The sequence below is a fragment of the Staurois parvus genome, unplaced genomic scaffold, assembly GCF_062004578.1.
Source record: "Staurois parvus isolate SC_StPar_1 unplaced genomic scaffold, SC_StPar_1.0 ptg000257l, whole genome shotgun sequence".
In the NCBI taxonomy this organism is placed as follows: domain Eukaryota; kingdom Metazoa; phylum Chordata; class Amphibia; order Anura; family Ranidae; genus Staurois; species Staurois parvus.
This window is the reverse complement of record NW_028318053.1, coordinates 2,981,760-2,998,582: the sequence shown is the minus strand read 5'-3', so window position 1 is coordinate 2,998,582 and position 16,823 is coordinate 2,981,760. Positions and strand designations below refer to the sequence as shown.

General features: G+C 47.4%; 1 protein-coding gene across 1 annotated transcript in view; it reads right to left on the bottom strand.

The window, feature by feature from the left end:
• The window catches only part of CCT5 (chaperonin containing TCP1 subunit 5), a 192,954-nt gene that overhangs the window by 122,203 nt on the left and 53,928 nt on the right, over nt 1–16,823 (bottom strand). Inside the window, exon 5 of the mRNA XM_089681042.1 lies at nt 11,661–11,853. Within this exon, the coding sequence (XP_089537168.1) occupies nt 11,661–11,853 (193 nt within the window). The remainder of the gene's footprint in view (nt 1–11,660; nt 11,854–16,823) is intronic.

Here is a 16,823-nt window from a genome sequence, read left to right as displayed (position 1 = left end):
ATATAGTAAGTAGTGTCCTGTGTATCCGTAGTGACGATCAGTCCCAGTCATGGAATCTTCAGTAGCAGGGACCGGTGATATCTAGCAGCCTCTCCTATGGATGTGGTTATGGGCTTTAGGTCCTGGGGAGGATGAAACCTTTTGTAGGGAGCAAGATGCCGCTCTGCATCTGGAGCAGTCAGCGGTAGTTTCAGCAAGTGTAAGGAGGAGGTCTTGAAGTATAGCTTGACTATCTTCAGGCACCTTCCAGGTATAAGAGTATCCATTGTAAGAGAAACAAATTGAAAAGGGGTACCCCCACCAATAAGCGATGTGATGCTGTTGCAAGATGCTCAGGTAGGGTTTCATCGCTCTTCTCTTTGTTAAGGTGAGCAGAGAGAGATCATGGAAAAGTTGGTAGCTGTGTCCTTGGAAAGCCAGGGTCTCCTTCTGGCGTGAAGCCATCAGTAGTTGTTCCTTAGTATGAAAGAAGTGATGTTTCATAATGTTCAATAGGGATGGATAGAGCGAGTTCTTGGAATAACGCCATGATAGAGGATTGAAGGTCTTCCACGGTTTCAGGTATACCGCGGATTTGCAAATTGGAGCGCCTAGCCCTGTTCTCAAAATCTTTCAAACGAGCTTGGAGGTTACCATTTTCCTCCCCAAGGGATTCAAGATCCTGAGTGCCTGTGAGATTAATTAGGGTGGCAGTTTTCTGCTCCAGGTCTGTAGTACAGCGGCCTAAATCTCGGATCTCACAGGTCAGTTCGTCAGTGATGGCGTCTGAGGTGCGTGTTAATGCCTTTGTGAGCATTCGCTTAATTTGTTGTAGAAGGTCTGATTGTGGGTGATCCGGTTGTAGCGTTAAGAGGGGGTCTGTCCGCAGTCCTAGCCTGACTCATCATCTGCGGTGGCTGCCGACTGAGAATGCTGAGGTATGCTTGGTGCGTCAGCCCGTGAAGATGTATGGGGAGCCGCCATTTTAGCAGAGGCCCTGACCAGCACATCTGATCGACTACTGTTTAACGCCACCGTGGACCATTGTTGATAGTGCCGAAGGGTCCCGGTGGAATGCGGGCTCAGCAGGTGGGTGTGAGGATCAGGAAGAGCTGCTTATCGGCTGTAAATCATCTGGCTGTAAATCATCAGTAGTGGAGCGCTAAGTGAGCATGTCTGCCTTGCTAGGCTTCGCGCTACCCTATCTCCCTGCATAACCACATGCACCTAACCCTCTGGTATTAAAAAGATAGATTTAAACAAAAAAAAAGAAAACATAAAAAAACACACCCTGTTTACATACCTGTTCTGTGCAGCGGTTCTACTCCTCTTCTCGGGTCCCCTGCTGGTGCTCCCTCCCACCTGCCGAGTGCCCCCAGAGGAAGGAGGCTAGCTCCTGAGCCTTTGTGTCCATTCACACACTGCAGCTCAACCCCGCCCCCTCTCTCTCCTCATTCGCTCACTGGCTGTCACTGACCGCACCGGCCAATGGCTCCCTCTGCTGTCTCAGTCAATGTGGAGGGAGAGCCCAAGATAGCGGAGGCTCTCATGCACATTGTTGGATTTCGATGAAGCTCAGATAAGTACTGGGTGGGGGGGGGCGGCTGCACACAGGTTTTTTACCTTCATGGATAGAATGCATGAAGGTAAAAAACTTTGACCCTTTACAACTACTTTCTATGACCCGTTACAACTACTTTCTATTACCTTACAAAACAAACAAAAAAAAAAAAAAAGTGATTACTTCCAGAGTAATAGTGATAAAAAGTTTCATACAAGTGTCCTTTCTCTTTATCAACATTGTATACAAACTGCACTAATGCTGCCTGTAAACAATTCTTTATGCTTACAAAACCATCTCTTCTCTTGCTGGTTCACCCAAAAGGAGAATCACTGCACAGAATGTTACAGCGATGTAACATGCATTGCATCAAAAAAGCACAGGATACTTCTCCAAAGTCATATCATAACTGCATTGATGTTACCGGGTGTGACGGGCGCGGCATCAGACTCCCAGCCCCTCTCACCAACTTGTGACCGAAGGACTAGCCAATCTAAAATAAGTCACAACAATAGAAGAACACAGTCTGCTGAACATAATACTACACAAACAGATGTCGCCATGGTTTATTTGCACACAACATGTAAACATTCACAGTGCAGGGAGGAAAAAGTATGTGAACCTTTGGACTTAATAAACTGGTTGACCCTCCTTTGGCAGCAATAACCTCAACCAAACATTTCCTGTAGTTGCAGATCAGACCTGCACAACGATCTGGAGTAATTTTGGACCACTCCTCTTCACAAAACTGTTTCAGTGTAGCAATATTCTTGGGATGTCTGGTGTGAATCGCTCTCTTAAGGTCATGCCACAGCATTTCAATCGGGTTGAGGTCAGGACTCTGATTGGGCCACTCCAGAAGGCGTATTCTGTGCTGTTGCAGCCATTGTTTTGTTGAATTACTTGTATGGTTTGTGTCATTGTCCTGTTGCATCACCCATCCTCTGCGGAGCTTCAGTTGGCAGACAGATGGTCGTACGGGTTCCTGCAAAATGTCTTGATAAACTCTGGAATTCATTTTCCCATCAATGACAACAATCCGTCCAGGCTCTGAGGCAGAAAAGCAGCCCCAAACTATGATGTTCCCTCCGCCATGTTTTACAGCGGGGATGAGGTTTTGATGTTGGGTGTGCTGTGCCTTTTTTTTCTCTACACAGTGTTGTGTGTTCTTCCCAAACTCAATCTTGGTTTCATCTGTCCACAGTATATTTTGCCAGTAGTGCTGTGGAACATCCAGGTGCTCTTTTGCAAACTTCAAACGTGCTGCAATATTCTTTTTGGACAGCAATGGCTTCCTCCGTGGTGTCCTCCCATGTACTCCATTCTTGTTTAATGTTTTCCTTATTGTAGATGTGTCAACAAAAATGTTAGCATGTGCCAGAGATTTCTGTAGGTCTTTAGCTGACACTCTGGGATTCTGCTTTACCTCATGCAGCATTCTGCGCTGTGCTCTTGCAGTCATTTTTACAGGACGACAATGCTAAACGTTCTCCATTTGTAGACTGTCTTACCGTGGACACATGAACCTCAAGGCTTTTGGAGATACTTTTGTAACCCTTTCCAGCTTCATGCAAGTCAATTCTTGATCGTAGGTCTTCTGAGAGCTCTTTTCTGTGAGGCATGGTTCACATCAGACAGTGCTTCTTGAAACCAGTAAACCCAAAACAGGTGTGGTTCTTTAAGGGCAGGACAGCTGTCAGCAACACATCCAATATCATCACACTGATTGGAGTCAAGGTTGGCTCACTCCTGGCTCCAATTAGCTCTGGGAGAAGTCATTAAGCTAGGGCCTCACATACTTTTTCCACCCTGCACTGTGAATGTTTACATGTTATGTGCAATTAAACCATGGCAACATCTAATGTTTGTGTAGTATTATGTTCAGCAGACTGTGTTCTTCTATTGTTGTGACTTAGATGATGTTCAGAGCACATTTTTTTGCCCAATTCATGCAAAACTCTACATAATCCCAAGGGGTTCACATACTTTTTCTTGCAACTGTATGTGTCCCTGCAACACCTTTAACTCGCTGGTCATCCTGGACCAGGATAGGGCATAGTGACGGCCGAACAAATGCTAAGCTAACAGTGTGAGTGCTCGCTGGTCAGACTGGGGTGATCACTGGATCTAGGTTATCCAGCCCATCGCCCAGCCCAACTGTTGATCAAAGATCTCCGCAAGAAAAAAGTCAAAACTCCATGAAAAAAAATTAATCCAAGTTCCACTTACGGTAACGTCTTTTCCAGTAGTCTTTCAGGACAGCACCGAGAGACCTCGGCTCCTCCCCACCTGAGAAAACGCCTCCACCCAAAATAAAAAAACTCTACACTCCCCTCCGACCTCAGTTCTTAAACCGTACCTCCGGTCAACTGGGGAGACAACATGACCATAAAAAGACATTCTTGAATAACCAAATATCAACACTGGGTGGGTAATTGGTGCTGTCCTGAAAGATTACTGGAAAAGACATTACCATAAGTGTAACTTGATTTTTTCCCTTTCGTCTTTCAGGACAGCACCTTGAGAGGATAAGCGAGTACTCACCCCTCGGGCGGGCTAACTGCTTGCAGTACCTTACGTCCAAAGGCCTGCTCCTGCACCGAGACCAGGACGAGTCTGTAATGCCTTACAAACGTATCATAGCTGGACCAGGTTGCTGCCCTGCAGATTTGTCCTGGGGAAGCACCTGCCAGCTCAGCCAGGGTAGTTGCTACTGCTTGGGTGGAATGCGCCCCGATTCCTTCCAGGACCTCTAGGCCCTCCGCTTTGTACAATCGCCAGCTTTAACCATCTGGCTAGTGTCCTCCTAGAAGCTTTCTTGCCCTTCCTAATCCCCGTGAAAGAAACAAAAAGATTCCGTGCTCCTGAACCCTTTCGTCTTTTCAAGGTACAGCAGCACGCACCTTCTAACGTCTAACAAATGTAGTCTCTCCTGAATTTCCCCAACCGGGTCAGGAAAAAACAAGGGTAGCACTATATCCTGCTCCCTCTGGAACCTCTGGGCCACCTTCGGAATGAAGGATGGGTCCGTCCTAAATACCACTCTATCCGCAAAAATCTGTAGATAGGGGGCTCTGACTGATAGGGCTTCTAGCTCGCCACTAAATCGCCACTAAAAAGGCCGTCTTAATTGTAACGTCTCTTATCGGGCAGGAATCTAAGGGCTCGAACGGGGCCTTAATCAGTACTCCGAGCACTTTTGCTAAGTCCCACATCGGAAAAGGTCTGGACCTTGGAAGTCTTTGCCTCGTCAGGGCCTTAAAAAAATCTCCCTACCAGCGCCTCACTGGCTAACGGCATCTCCAAAAACACACTGAGGGCTGAAACCTGGCCCTTGAGCGTGCTGATAGAAAGTCTCTTATCTGCCCCTGCTTGCAGAAACTCCAAAACCAATAACACGCTATGTGTTGCTACCGACGCCTCATCGCACCAGGTCGTAAAGCAACCCCAAACCCGGCTATAAATGGCCTGGGTCTCCTTTCTGCTCGCCAGCAACGTAGTTACCAACCTGGTCGAAAGCCCCTTTGCGAAAAGGAGCGGTTGTTCAGAAACCATGCCGTCAGCCTTAGTCCCTCCAACCTGGGGCATAGGACCGGTCCCTGCGTCAGTAAATCCCTTCTTGTCGGTAACTCCCAGGGCAGCCGTGTGGCTAAGCTTGTTAAGAGTCGCAAACCTTGCTCGTCGTGGCCAGAATGGGGCAATCAGGATAAGCGAGGTTCTCTCGGATCTGAACTTCCTTAACACCAGGGGGAGTAAGGGGACCAGGGGGAAAGCGTAGCACAGCGGTTAATCCCACCTCTGTCCCAATGCATCCACCGCTTCTGATCCATCCCCGCGGTTTAGGGAGAAGAACCTCGGAGCCCTGTTTTTCCCTGAGGCAAAAAGATCTATCTCCAGGGACCCCCACTTGCTTACGATCGCCTGAAACACTTCCGCATTTAGGGCCCATTCCGACTCTCTGAGCCGAGTCCTGCTCAGGAAATCGGCCATCTGATTCAGTTCCCCTTTAAGGTGTACTGCGGACAGGGAAGCCAAGTTTTTCTCAGCCCAGGATAAAACCACTACTGCTAGGGATCCGAGAGCCTTACTCCTTGTCCCTCCCTGTTTGTTTATATAAGCTACTGCCGTAGCATTGTCCGTCATGACCCGCACGTGCTGGCCGCTGATCCTGTCTTGGAAGGAGCGGAGAGCCTCCCCTACTGCCCTCAACTCCCTCCAATTCGAGAATTCTCTCCTTTCTCCTAGGGACCACTCCCCCTGAACCACTGCGTCTTCTAGGTGGGCTCCCCACCCAAGAGCGCTGGCATCCGTCGTAACCTTCCTGGTTACCAAAAAACACCACAACAGCCCCTGGGTCACGTTGGCTGACCTTCACCACCACAGAGACCTTTTTACACTGCGGGGAATAAGGACCCGGTCCTCTAAGGATTGTACCCGTCTGTCCCAGACTCTCAAAACCCACAGTTGGAGAGGGCGCAGATGCAAGACTGCCCACTGCACCGCTGGGATGGAAGCTGTTAACAACCCCAGAACAGACATGGCCTGCCTCATTGTTACTGACCTGCTCCCCTGTAACAATCTGATCCCTCTGTCCAACTTGGCAAGTTTTTCGAAAGTTAAGGTGGTCCTCTGCCTCATGGAATCTAGAACATACCCTAGGTAAATCGCTCTTTGGGAGGGCACGAGACAGGACTTTTCCAGATTCAAGAGCCACCCCAGATTCTCCAGATGGTCCCTCACTACGGCAATGTTCTGTTGTAGCCGGATCTCCGAGTCTGCGAAGAGCAGCAGGTAGTCCAAGTAGGCTATAATTGAAATCCCTCTTAGACGAATAGGAACCAATGCTTCTGTCAGTATCTTGGTAAACACCCTTGGGGAGGAGGATAGTCCGAATGGCAGGGCCCTGAACTGCCAATGACGCACTCCTGCACCCCCTTGTACTGCCAACCTGAGAAAGCGCTGTGAGGGTTCTGTGATGGGTACATGAAGATATGCATCCCTTAAATCTAGAGGCCATGAACGCTCCCGGCGGGAGTAGGGCTCTGATTGTAAAAATAGAGTCAAATGCGGAATTTTTTGTACCGCACAGATTTGTTTAGGGGCTTAGGGTTCAAAATCAGCCTGAAGGCTCCCGACTGTTTCTGAACCACGAAAACATGGGAATAGAACCCTCTTCCCATTTCCGCTTCCGAGACCTTGGCTACGACTCTCTGATCTTCCAAGTCCCTCAGCGAGTCCATTAGGGCTGAGGCCTTTGCCGGGCCCCTTGGCAGGGCTGTCACAAAAAAATCTTTCTGGCGGCGGCCCCGAAAACTCCAGCTGATAACCCCTTCTAACAATGTCTAAAATAAAGGGGCTGGAAATCGTCGCTTCCCACTGTGGGAGAAAGGCCGCCAATCTCCCTCCCACAGGGGGAACCAAGTCAGCGTGGCTTCTGAGGCTGTTCAGGAGGATGAAAAATTGCCCCCCCCCCGCCTCTACCTCTCTGCCCCCAAGACCTTCTCTGTCCCTCTGGCCAGAGGCTGTCTCTCTGGCCAGAGGCTCTGTCTTTTTGCTGGGCGTGATCTCCACATCCCCACCTCCGGCAGCTTCCTTTTTAGGGGGTAGGACTTTTTCCTGTCTGCCGTCCTGTCTAAAACTTCCTCCAACCCCGGCCCGAACAGGAAATCCCCTGTAAAGTGGATGCCACACAACTTAACTTTTGATGTGATATCGCCCTGCCATGTTTTCAACCATAAAGCTCTCCTAGCTGAGTTTGTTAGGGCCGCTGACCTGGCCCCCAGCCTCACTGACTCTGCGGAAGCATCCGCAATAAACCCCACACCTTGTAATAAGGTTTCGAATGAAGCCAAAATCTTTTCCTTGGGGGAGTCGGCGACAATATGGGCCTGCAACTGTGTTAACCAGTATTCAAGATTTCTGGCCACGACAGTTGTGGCCATGGCAGGTTTCAGGTTCGACAGGGTTGAATCCCAGGCCTCCTTAAGGAGGGATTCCGCTCTCCTGTCTAACAAATCCAGCAAGACCCCCATATCCTCAAACGCCAGGTCCGTTTCCCTCGCCGTTTGTGAAAAGGCTGCGTCGAGCTTAGGGTTTTTATTCCACATGGCCCCAGGATCCTCACTAAATGGAAACCTCCTACTAAGAGCTCTAGAAAAGAAGGGCTTCCTTTCCGGGTCCTGCCACTCTATTTTGATGGTATCAACTAAGATCTCATGCACTGGAAAAACTCTGTGCCTTTGTTCCTCTAACCCCTGATACATCTGATCATGCAAGGACAAGGTCTTAACTTCCTCCTTTATGTCTAGGGTTTCGTATATGGCCCCTAAAAAGGTCATCTACCTCCTCTAGGGATACCTTGTAACGAGAAGGACCCCTGAACTCATCTGAGGGACCCTCCCCAGCTGACTCCTCTTCCGAATGGGAATCCCCAGGGGGTTCCTCGTCCTCCCCTGTTATGAGGAGTTCCCTGCTCCGACCTGCTGAGGCCACCGGGGGGGGGGGCAAGGGACTGACTGGGGAGCGGCTAACCTTTCCATAAGACTCTTGAAAGAGTCAAAAGGTATTGGTCAGCTCCTTCACTGACCTGACCAAGTCACCCTGTTCAGGCCTCTCCTCCTTCACTAACCCTTCAATGCAAGGGCCGCAAAGAACCTTCCTTCAAGATTCCCTTAACACTGATTGCAGGACGGGCATCTGCGCCTAGGCTCCTGATGCTTAAGCTTCTCCCGGGCCTTGCCCTGAAAGACAAAAAGGGAGCAGAAAGGGAGCCTATCACCCACTGTCCATTCGATCCACTGTCCCCCCCCCCCCCCCTCCTTCCCGGCAGGCCCTAAGGGCCTGACACCTTCCAACAGAACCTACTCCCTGCCCAAGAAGACCCTCACCACCAGAGGGTCCGGGAATACCCCAGGAGCTAGGGGCTACCAGGTAGGGGAGGAATCCTCTGAGTCACCTTACCTGAGACTGGCTGCTGCTGGCATCCCTTGGTCCCGCTGCTTCAGACATCCTTCCCAGGAGGGTGGTCGCCTAGTGCGGTATCCTGTTCCCCAGGCTGTTCCGCTCCACACCGTCATTTAAATTTTTGCGCGCCACGGTGTCTAGGGCCGCGGCCGGAAGCTGTGACCCTGGGAGAAGCCCCGCCTCTTCCGCTGGAATTGCCGTCCCCAGACATCCGGCCCAGCAAGTTCCACTGACCGCCAGCATGGGAAGGAGCGAGACTCCTCCCCGATCCTCACCAGATCTCACTGCGGCCGCCCCAACTCACCGGAGGGGGCGGGGGGTGAAGAGCAGGTACGTGCTGCCCCCTGTCCCCCAGGGTGCACGGCAGCAGGCCCAGGGAGGATCGCAGCCAGACACACCGGCCTTCACTCCCAGCTGCCGTGAGCCTCCCAGCCAGCTCTCCGACCATCGGCTCAGCCCTAACCTGTCTACCTGACAGCACCTTGAGCTTCCTCACGTGTCTCCCCACCGGAGGAAACACCTGAACGGAGGTCGGAGGGGAGTGGAGAGCTTTTTATTTTGGGTGGAGGTGTTTCCTCAGGTGGGGAGGAGCCGAGGTCTCAAGGTGCTGTCCTGAAAGACGAAAGGGGAAAAATAAAAATATGTCGTTTTGCAAGTCATTACTCCTGAAGACACATCCTGTACTGTACAGTTAAGATATTTCTTTTAGAGCAGAGGATAAATATCCAAGTTTCTAGCACACAAGAAAAAGACCTGAAGCATGGTAGTTAGGGGTGGGATTGGGTGGGGCTGGCCTTCAAACATTTATTTTTGCTTTGCCAGTGTCCACCTCCTGAAATCAGCTGCATACAACCCAATTCCCTAAGAATTACGGTGTCCCTCAATCAAAAAAGAAAAAAATTCAGTGATTGGAGGAAAAAAATTGTCAAAGTTCTGCTTAAACTATACATACATTAATCCAAACAGTGAGACTTTGGTTGAAAACTATATAGCACTTTCAGTAAGCTCTCTGTAGCCGATGTTCAACCTAGGCCTACTTTCTTAAACAATGCAGCGCATCAATAGAGCATCTTTCTGTTCCTAGACCCTGCCCCTGATGACACAATCAAGAAATCAGAAGTAGTGGATGGGATATGCATATTACAGCGATTGTCATTTTAATAAAAAAAAAAAAAAAAAAAAATGCCAAGCTTTACAAACATGTTTTATGTATCTGCTCTGTGCAATGGTTTTGCACAGAGCAGCCTCAATCTTGCTCTTCTGGGGTACCCCTCCAAGTGCCCCAAGAGCAAGCCACTTGCTCTAGAGGCATTTGTGTATACTCGCTTCCAGAGCGCTGCTCTGGGTGTCCAGAAGGCAAAGAACGGGGCTCAGCCCTGCCCCCGGGTCTGATTAACAGCAGCAGTAGCCAAAGTCTCCTGTTTCTGCATCTGAGCCAATGAGAAGCGAGAGAGCCATGAGAGCCTCAACTCATGCAGTGCTGGATCGAGATTGTGCTCGAGTATTGTATTTAGAGGGGCTGCAGGGGGAAAGCTGCATGCATTAGGTATTTTACGTAAGGTAAAAAGCCTTTTAGTGTTACAACCTCTTTAAGCCCCTGTGAGTCTCTTAAAGGTCTTGCTTCTATCCCCACTGAGCAACTTTCAAGTCCTCCCTCTCTATCCTTTTCTTCCTTCGAGACTCACTGCATTCAGCTGTTGTCTCCCATTTCTCTGAGGACTGCCGTGATTTACCGGCCTCCTGGATCGATGTCGCACTTTGATGACCTCTCTGCTTGGGCTACCCTACTTTCTCTCCTCTGAAATACCCACTAGCATTCATGGAGATTTTAACATCCCCGTTACTGTGAACAACCCAGCCACATCCCAACTCTTCAACCTAAACCTCATCTTTTGCCCTAACACAAATGGACACAGTCCTTCACTCACTCCGATGGGAATACATTACACCTTGTTTTCTTCCATCCTTGCACTCCCTACAACCTCACAAACACCCCCTTCCCTCTCTCAGATCACCACCTTTCTGCCCAGGCCAATTTTCAGCTTTCAGTGTGTCAAACTTTGAATGACTATTGCTCGGTCATGCAACACTGTATCCAAATTAAATTTTTTGACACATAGATCTTTCTTTCGGTGGCATTTAAATCACTTCATTTTTTTTTTTTTTGTTTAGCAAAAAATAAAAACCCCAGAACACTTTTCTTAGTTTTTGTTATAAAATGTTGCAAAACAGTAATTTTTTTCTCCTTCACTGATGTATGCTGATGAGACTGCACTGATGGCCACTGCCGGGGCTGCACTGATGTCCTCTGATGTGTAAATACACATGCCGATTACCAGCTCTCCTCATGCTGTGGCAGCGTGAAAGTGCAGCCGATAGCCGGCAACTGTATTTACATTGTGACCAGCTGCGTCCCTGGACAGCTGATCACATGGTAAAAGGGCACTGTGATTGGCTCTTTACCATTTCATGTGACCAGCTGTGTCCAAAAGGACACATCAATTACAAAGCTCACCAGGGGTGCGCGTGGAGCATGGCTCATATGACGCCCTGCCAGAACTAGGTGACCGTGCTGTAGCCATCATTCAACTACACTATCTGAGCACTACAAACCAAAAGCACTATTTAATGTATTTTTAACATTCAAAGCAAACTCATCCCATCCATTTAGGTCTCCATACTTTATTTTGCTGAGAAATCGCTTTCAAAAACACCCCCCAGTATTTCTGGCTGTGGTCATTTTGAGTATGGGCAGGTGATTCATGTATCATTTTATTCCTGGAATCCATCTGCCCTTAGTTCAGGCATGCAGACAGGAGAGTGTGCTTAGCTGAGAAAACACTTCCTCCCCTCTAGACAACTCCTGGGATGTATGACATCCTTTGCCTAGGCATGGAAACTAGGAAGCAACTAAAGAAATGTAAAAACGATTGAAAGTTACTTTCCATTCAATTTACTAATGCTAGCAGCATAAGGCTTCAAAATAGTCAATGTTAATTGAGAGAGTAAAGTCCCACTTTAAAGTACTGTCTCATGTGCAGACAATCTTAAACATTTGTGATAACGGTAAATGTTTTTCCACCAATTTGCATTAACCTGTGCTATTGAATCCCTGCTCGATAGCAAACTTTAAATTTTAGGTCAACTTTAAATTTACCTTTGGCATTTGCGGATGGCTGAAGTCCTTGTCAACTATAACCCCTTTTATAAGTTGTGTGTCTTCGAGTTTGCCTCCAACTTTGCCTTCAACTTTAATTAACTCAAAATCAACATCCTTGCGCTCCATATCTGCTACAGTCAAAACTGCATCAACTGCAATTTCTGCCATTTGTCGGTGGCAGCGGTTAATCCTGCGTAAAGAAAAACAAAAAACAAAACAGAGAATGTTAGCCTTGAGTCAAGAATGGCAACTAGAGTGCACACAAATTAAACCAAAACATTTATGCCCCCTTCGTGTATACAAATCGTACAACTGTTTAATCTTATTTTATTAAAATTATAAAATATTACAAACAAGACAGACTGATAAATCTTCAAAAAAAAAGGAACAAACCTATTAACAATCAGAAACAAAGAAAAATGTGAGTATAAGCACTTTATAGCATGCCTGATATCCACTTACTATACCATTTTCCTGTAGCCTCCCTAGCGGTCGGATTATGTCCATATTTCTGAGCTCAAAGCGGTACATTTTTTTGCATGGAAATCTGTATTTTTTTTTTTTTATTATAGGCCTGTAATTTTTAGGAATAACTCACTGAAATCTGTCCGAACAAGAGTCTAGTAAACATCCCAGGTATGTTTAAATTTGAAACACGAAATCATAAATTATAATTTAATCATAAAAAATATAAATAAATGTAATATAAATAATAAAATTCAATAATATAAATCAAACGAAAAAAAAACAAAAAACAAAAAACTGAAATTTGAAATATACCGCCAAGTTCGCACATCACTGAGCACAGTCGCAAAATCGTTTTCAGTGTCTGATAACGAACTTCACCCACGAATCATTAGCACTCAATTCTGCAAGTGATTCTAATTTACCAATCGCTGTTCTCTAGCTGGTCTAAAACTGCTTTTGACCTAAAAGGGATGCTTTTTGGACACCATGGATGTTTCTCAGTTTCAAGGCAGAAAGAACAGTAAAAATGCAGGCAGGGCACAGGACAAAGCAATAGGGACAAAATGTACGTGAAATGGTTTGATACAGAAATGTTTTACTATGTGATTTTAGTGAATGTCACTTTTACAATTTTCAAATTTCCCGCCAGTTCCGTCCCCTGTACGTCCCGATGTTGCAGGGAACGGAACCCAGAAGACAGATGCCGGCATCGGCCGGAGAACATTGCAGGGGACACTGCAGGAGGGACATCGCAGGAGCACAGGACAAGGTAAGTGAAGAAGAGATCCCGCAGCAGCGCTGCAGGGTAATCCTGAGTGTAGCTCGGGGTTACCACTTGTGGTGCTGAAACCGAGCTACACTCGGAAATACCTCCATGGACGTTAAATTATGATCTGGGGGGGATTGGCCAGCTTCGAATGCAGTAGGACGTGTGCTCTGTGAGCTCCGCTCTGCATCCTGTCATTTATCCTGATTGGCATCTCGTTCTCTGGCAAGAACGGCATCTTGGGTCCACTGGGTGTGCCCCGACCCCCCTGCTGTCACTTTGTGCCCCGATTATCCTGATTCGAGAGAACTAAAAGGGGGAAAGAAATTCGGGTCTTGCCTGAAGCAGCTGGGCAAGATGGCAGTAACCCGATCCGTGTATCCAAGGAGAAGCAGAGAGAGGCTGCTCAAAAGTTCTTTACCAGACAGCTCACCAGGGAATCTTCCTAGAAACAACTTTTGGACTCTGCTACTGATCCGGACTGGACTGTGCAGGCTGTACTGGCAGACTGAGAGATCCCGTCCTGCAGTGAGTATCCCACCATCCCAGTCTCATGGGACACAGCCTGTTTCCATTGAAGATTATCCTGAACCCACCCTTAGAGAAATTCTCCCCGTAGTCACTACATTCACCTCATCTGTAGCGGTTCTTCCTGGGGAGGTGAAGAGGAGGATGGAATTGTCCCTGGTGTCAAGATATGCATACTCACTGCGGCCTTGGAGGGGAGAGTGAGTACCCTGGAAGATAATTGGCAACCATTACACAGGGACGTGCGATATGTTAAATCGATAGCTTCCACTAATGCCTCTAGATTAGAAGATTGGGAAAATCTGTTACACTGCAACAATGTGCGCACAGTGAGTATCCCGAAGCGCGCGGAGTTTAAAAATAATGTAGCCTTTATAGAAGCCTGGCAAACCTTTGGCAGTGATACAGTCTCCCCTATGTGTGCAATAGAACGCGCACACAAAGTCCCAGCACGTGCTCCTCTGGTCAGCACTCCTCCTCGACCCTTTTTGGTCAGACTCCTCAATTGTCAGGACAGATACAAATTTCTCCAGAGCCAGAAGCAAGGGTAACCTGTCAGTTGATAATGTTCAACTATCCTTCTTTCCCGATTTTTCTGTGGAAGTTCAAAAAGCAGCACACAAATTGCTAGATGTCAAGAAACTTCTTCTGGCATTGGGCCTTCAATATGCCATGCTATATCCGGCTAAACTTTGCATGCTTGCGGATGACGCTTCTCACTTTTTTGATAATCCTAATGCAGCCTTGCAGTGGCTGGATGGAGCGGAACATAGCATGGCAAACTCCCCTGGAACATGACATTGGGGACCTGGTTGATCCTTAGTTAAAAACTCAGCTTGGCAGAACAGCAGTGTATTGCTCTCATATTTCCTTCCTTTTGTATCGGATTTGGAGTGGATTGATGCGAAGGGCAGGTATATCTTCCTAGGTATATCTTCCTACTCAAAAAACTACACTCCCTCGGCCTCAGAGATTCTGCTCTCTCCTGGCTCTCATCCTACCTGTCACAACGCTCCTTCAGCGTTACCTATAATGCTACCCACCTCCCCCTCACTCCCCCTCTCTGTTGGGGTCCCTCAAGGCTCTGTCCTCGGACCCCTTCTCTTCTCCATCTATACCTCCTCCCTTGGCCAACTCATACACTCTCACGGCTTCAACTACCACCTCTATGCCGACGACACACAAATCTCTCAACCCCCCCACCTCACCCCCTTGGTCTCAGCCCGAATCACACACCTACTGAGCGACATATCAGACTGGATGTCGCTCCACTTCCTTAAATTGAACCTCTCCAAAACCGAGTTTCTTGTCTTCCCCCCAGCCTGGACACCACCCCCCATTGATTTCTCCGTCACATCCAACAACGCTACCATCAAACCCGCCCTGCAGGCCAGAGTACTGGGTGTCATTCCGGACTCCAACCTATCCTTCCAGCCCCAAGTCCAATCTTTAACAAACTCGTGCAGACTCCACCTCTGCAACATCGCCAAAATCTGCACGTTCCTAACCCCAGAAACCACTAAACAGCTCATCCACTCCCTCATCATATCACGACTCGACTACTGCAACTCCCTCCTCACTGGCCTGCCTCACAGCTGGCTATCCCCGCTTCAGTCGATCCTGAATACGGCTGCCAGACTCATTCACCTTTCCAACCGCTCCGTCTCCGCCACCCCCCTCTGCCAATCCCTCCACTGGCTTCCGATTGCGCAACGGATCAAATTCAAAATCCTAACGCTGACGTACAAAGCTGTCCACCATACTGCCCCGTACTACATCTCTGACCTAATATCCAAGTACCGCCCAGCACGCACACTCCGCTCCTCACAAGACCTCCTTCTCTCTAGTTCCCTGGTCTCCTCCTCCCATGCCCGCCTCCAGGACTTCTCCAGGGTGTCACCCATCCTCTGGAACTCCCTGCCCCAACCCATCAGATTATCACCTACTCTCCTCTCCTTTAGGCGCACCCTGAAAACCCATCTCTTCAGGGAAGCCCACCCCCTGCTAACTTGCCGACCTCCTCCACTCTTCCTACCACTCCATCCCCCACAGCTATCTCCTCCTGTGCCACCATCCCCTCCCTCCTAGATTGTAAGCTCGAAAGAGCAGGGCCCTCGATCCCCTCATGTATCGCATTGTATTGGTATTGTTCTGTCACATGTTCTGTCTCCCTTTGTAATGTACAGCGCTGAGCGAACTATTGGCGCTTTATAAATACTGTATAATAATAATAATAATAATAATAATACTGTGTACTTTGAATGGGTTTCGCAGTATAGTGGCTACGGTATATATCCCTCTGCCCTACTGTTCATAGGTCATTAAACGCCTAGCTCAATTCATGGCCAATCATCCTGATGTTCCCCTATTGGCGCTGGGTGATTATAACAATTGTTTACTCCTTTTTTCTTTTTTTTTTAATATTTATAAATTTTTCAGTTTAAATACATATTTCCATCACCACATTGTAAAAAAATAACATTCCTTATTTACCCTTTCAAAAATTATTTCTCTTTTAAAGTCTGGAACCCCCAATCCACCTCTCTCTATTTCTACTTAACAATTCATAGGATACTCTTGGTTTTTTATTCCTCCATATATATCTTGTTATTTTTTTAATTACTTTAAAAAAGGCTTCTGGGAGTTTGATTGGAATCCATGTCGGGCTTCCTCCTAATATTTTTAGTTCCTCCCTGACCTCATTTAACAATGAAATGTAGTTTAATTTATATAGATGTTTGTATGAAGCTGTAAGTTTTACTCCTAAGTATTTTATATCTCTATCCTTCCATATAAAGGGGAATTCCTTTTGTATCTTTTTCACTTTTTACAATATTAATGTTTAAGATCTTAGTTAGTGTTGGATTAATTTTTAAATTTGATAATTCCCCATATTTCTTCAATAGCTTAATTAAGTTTGGCAGGGTTATCCTGGGATTTCCGATATAGAACAGCAAATCATCTGCAAAGGCTGCCACTTTATGTTCTATATCTTCTATCTGAATTCCCTTTATGTACATCTCTATTCTGCCTTATTGTTGACAGCAAGGGTTCTAATGACAGAATATACAACAGTGGGGACAGTGGGCAACCCTGTCTTGTTCCGTTTGCCATCTCAATGGGTTTCGACTTCTCCCCGTTCACCACAACTGCGGAGGGATACCTATACAACTTTCCTATCCACTCTCTCATTCTAGCCTCAATTCCAAGAATTTCCAGGGCATCCATCATGAATACCCAATCCACTTTATCAAATGCCTTCTCGGTATCAATCGAGAGTACCACCACCGGGTCCTTTCCCTTTCTACTTTTTTAAATAAGCATCAGTGATCTTAACCCAATATCTTTACCCTCTCTCCCCGGAACAAAACCAACCTGATCCCCATGTATCCATTCGG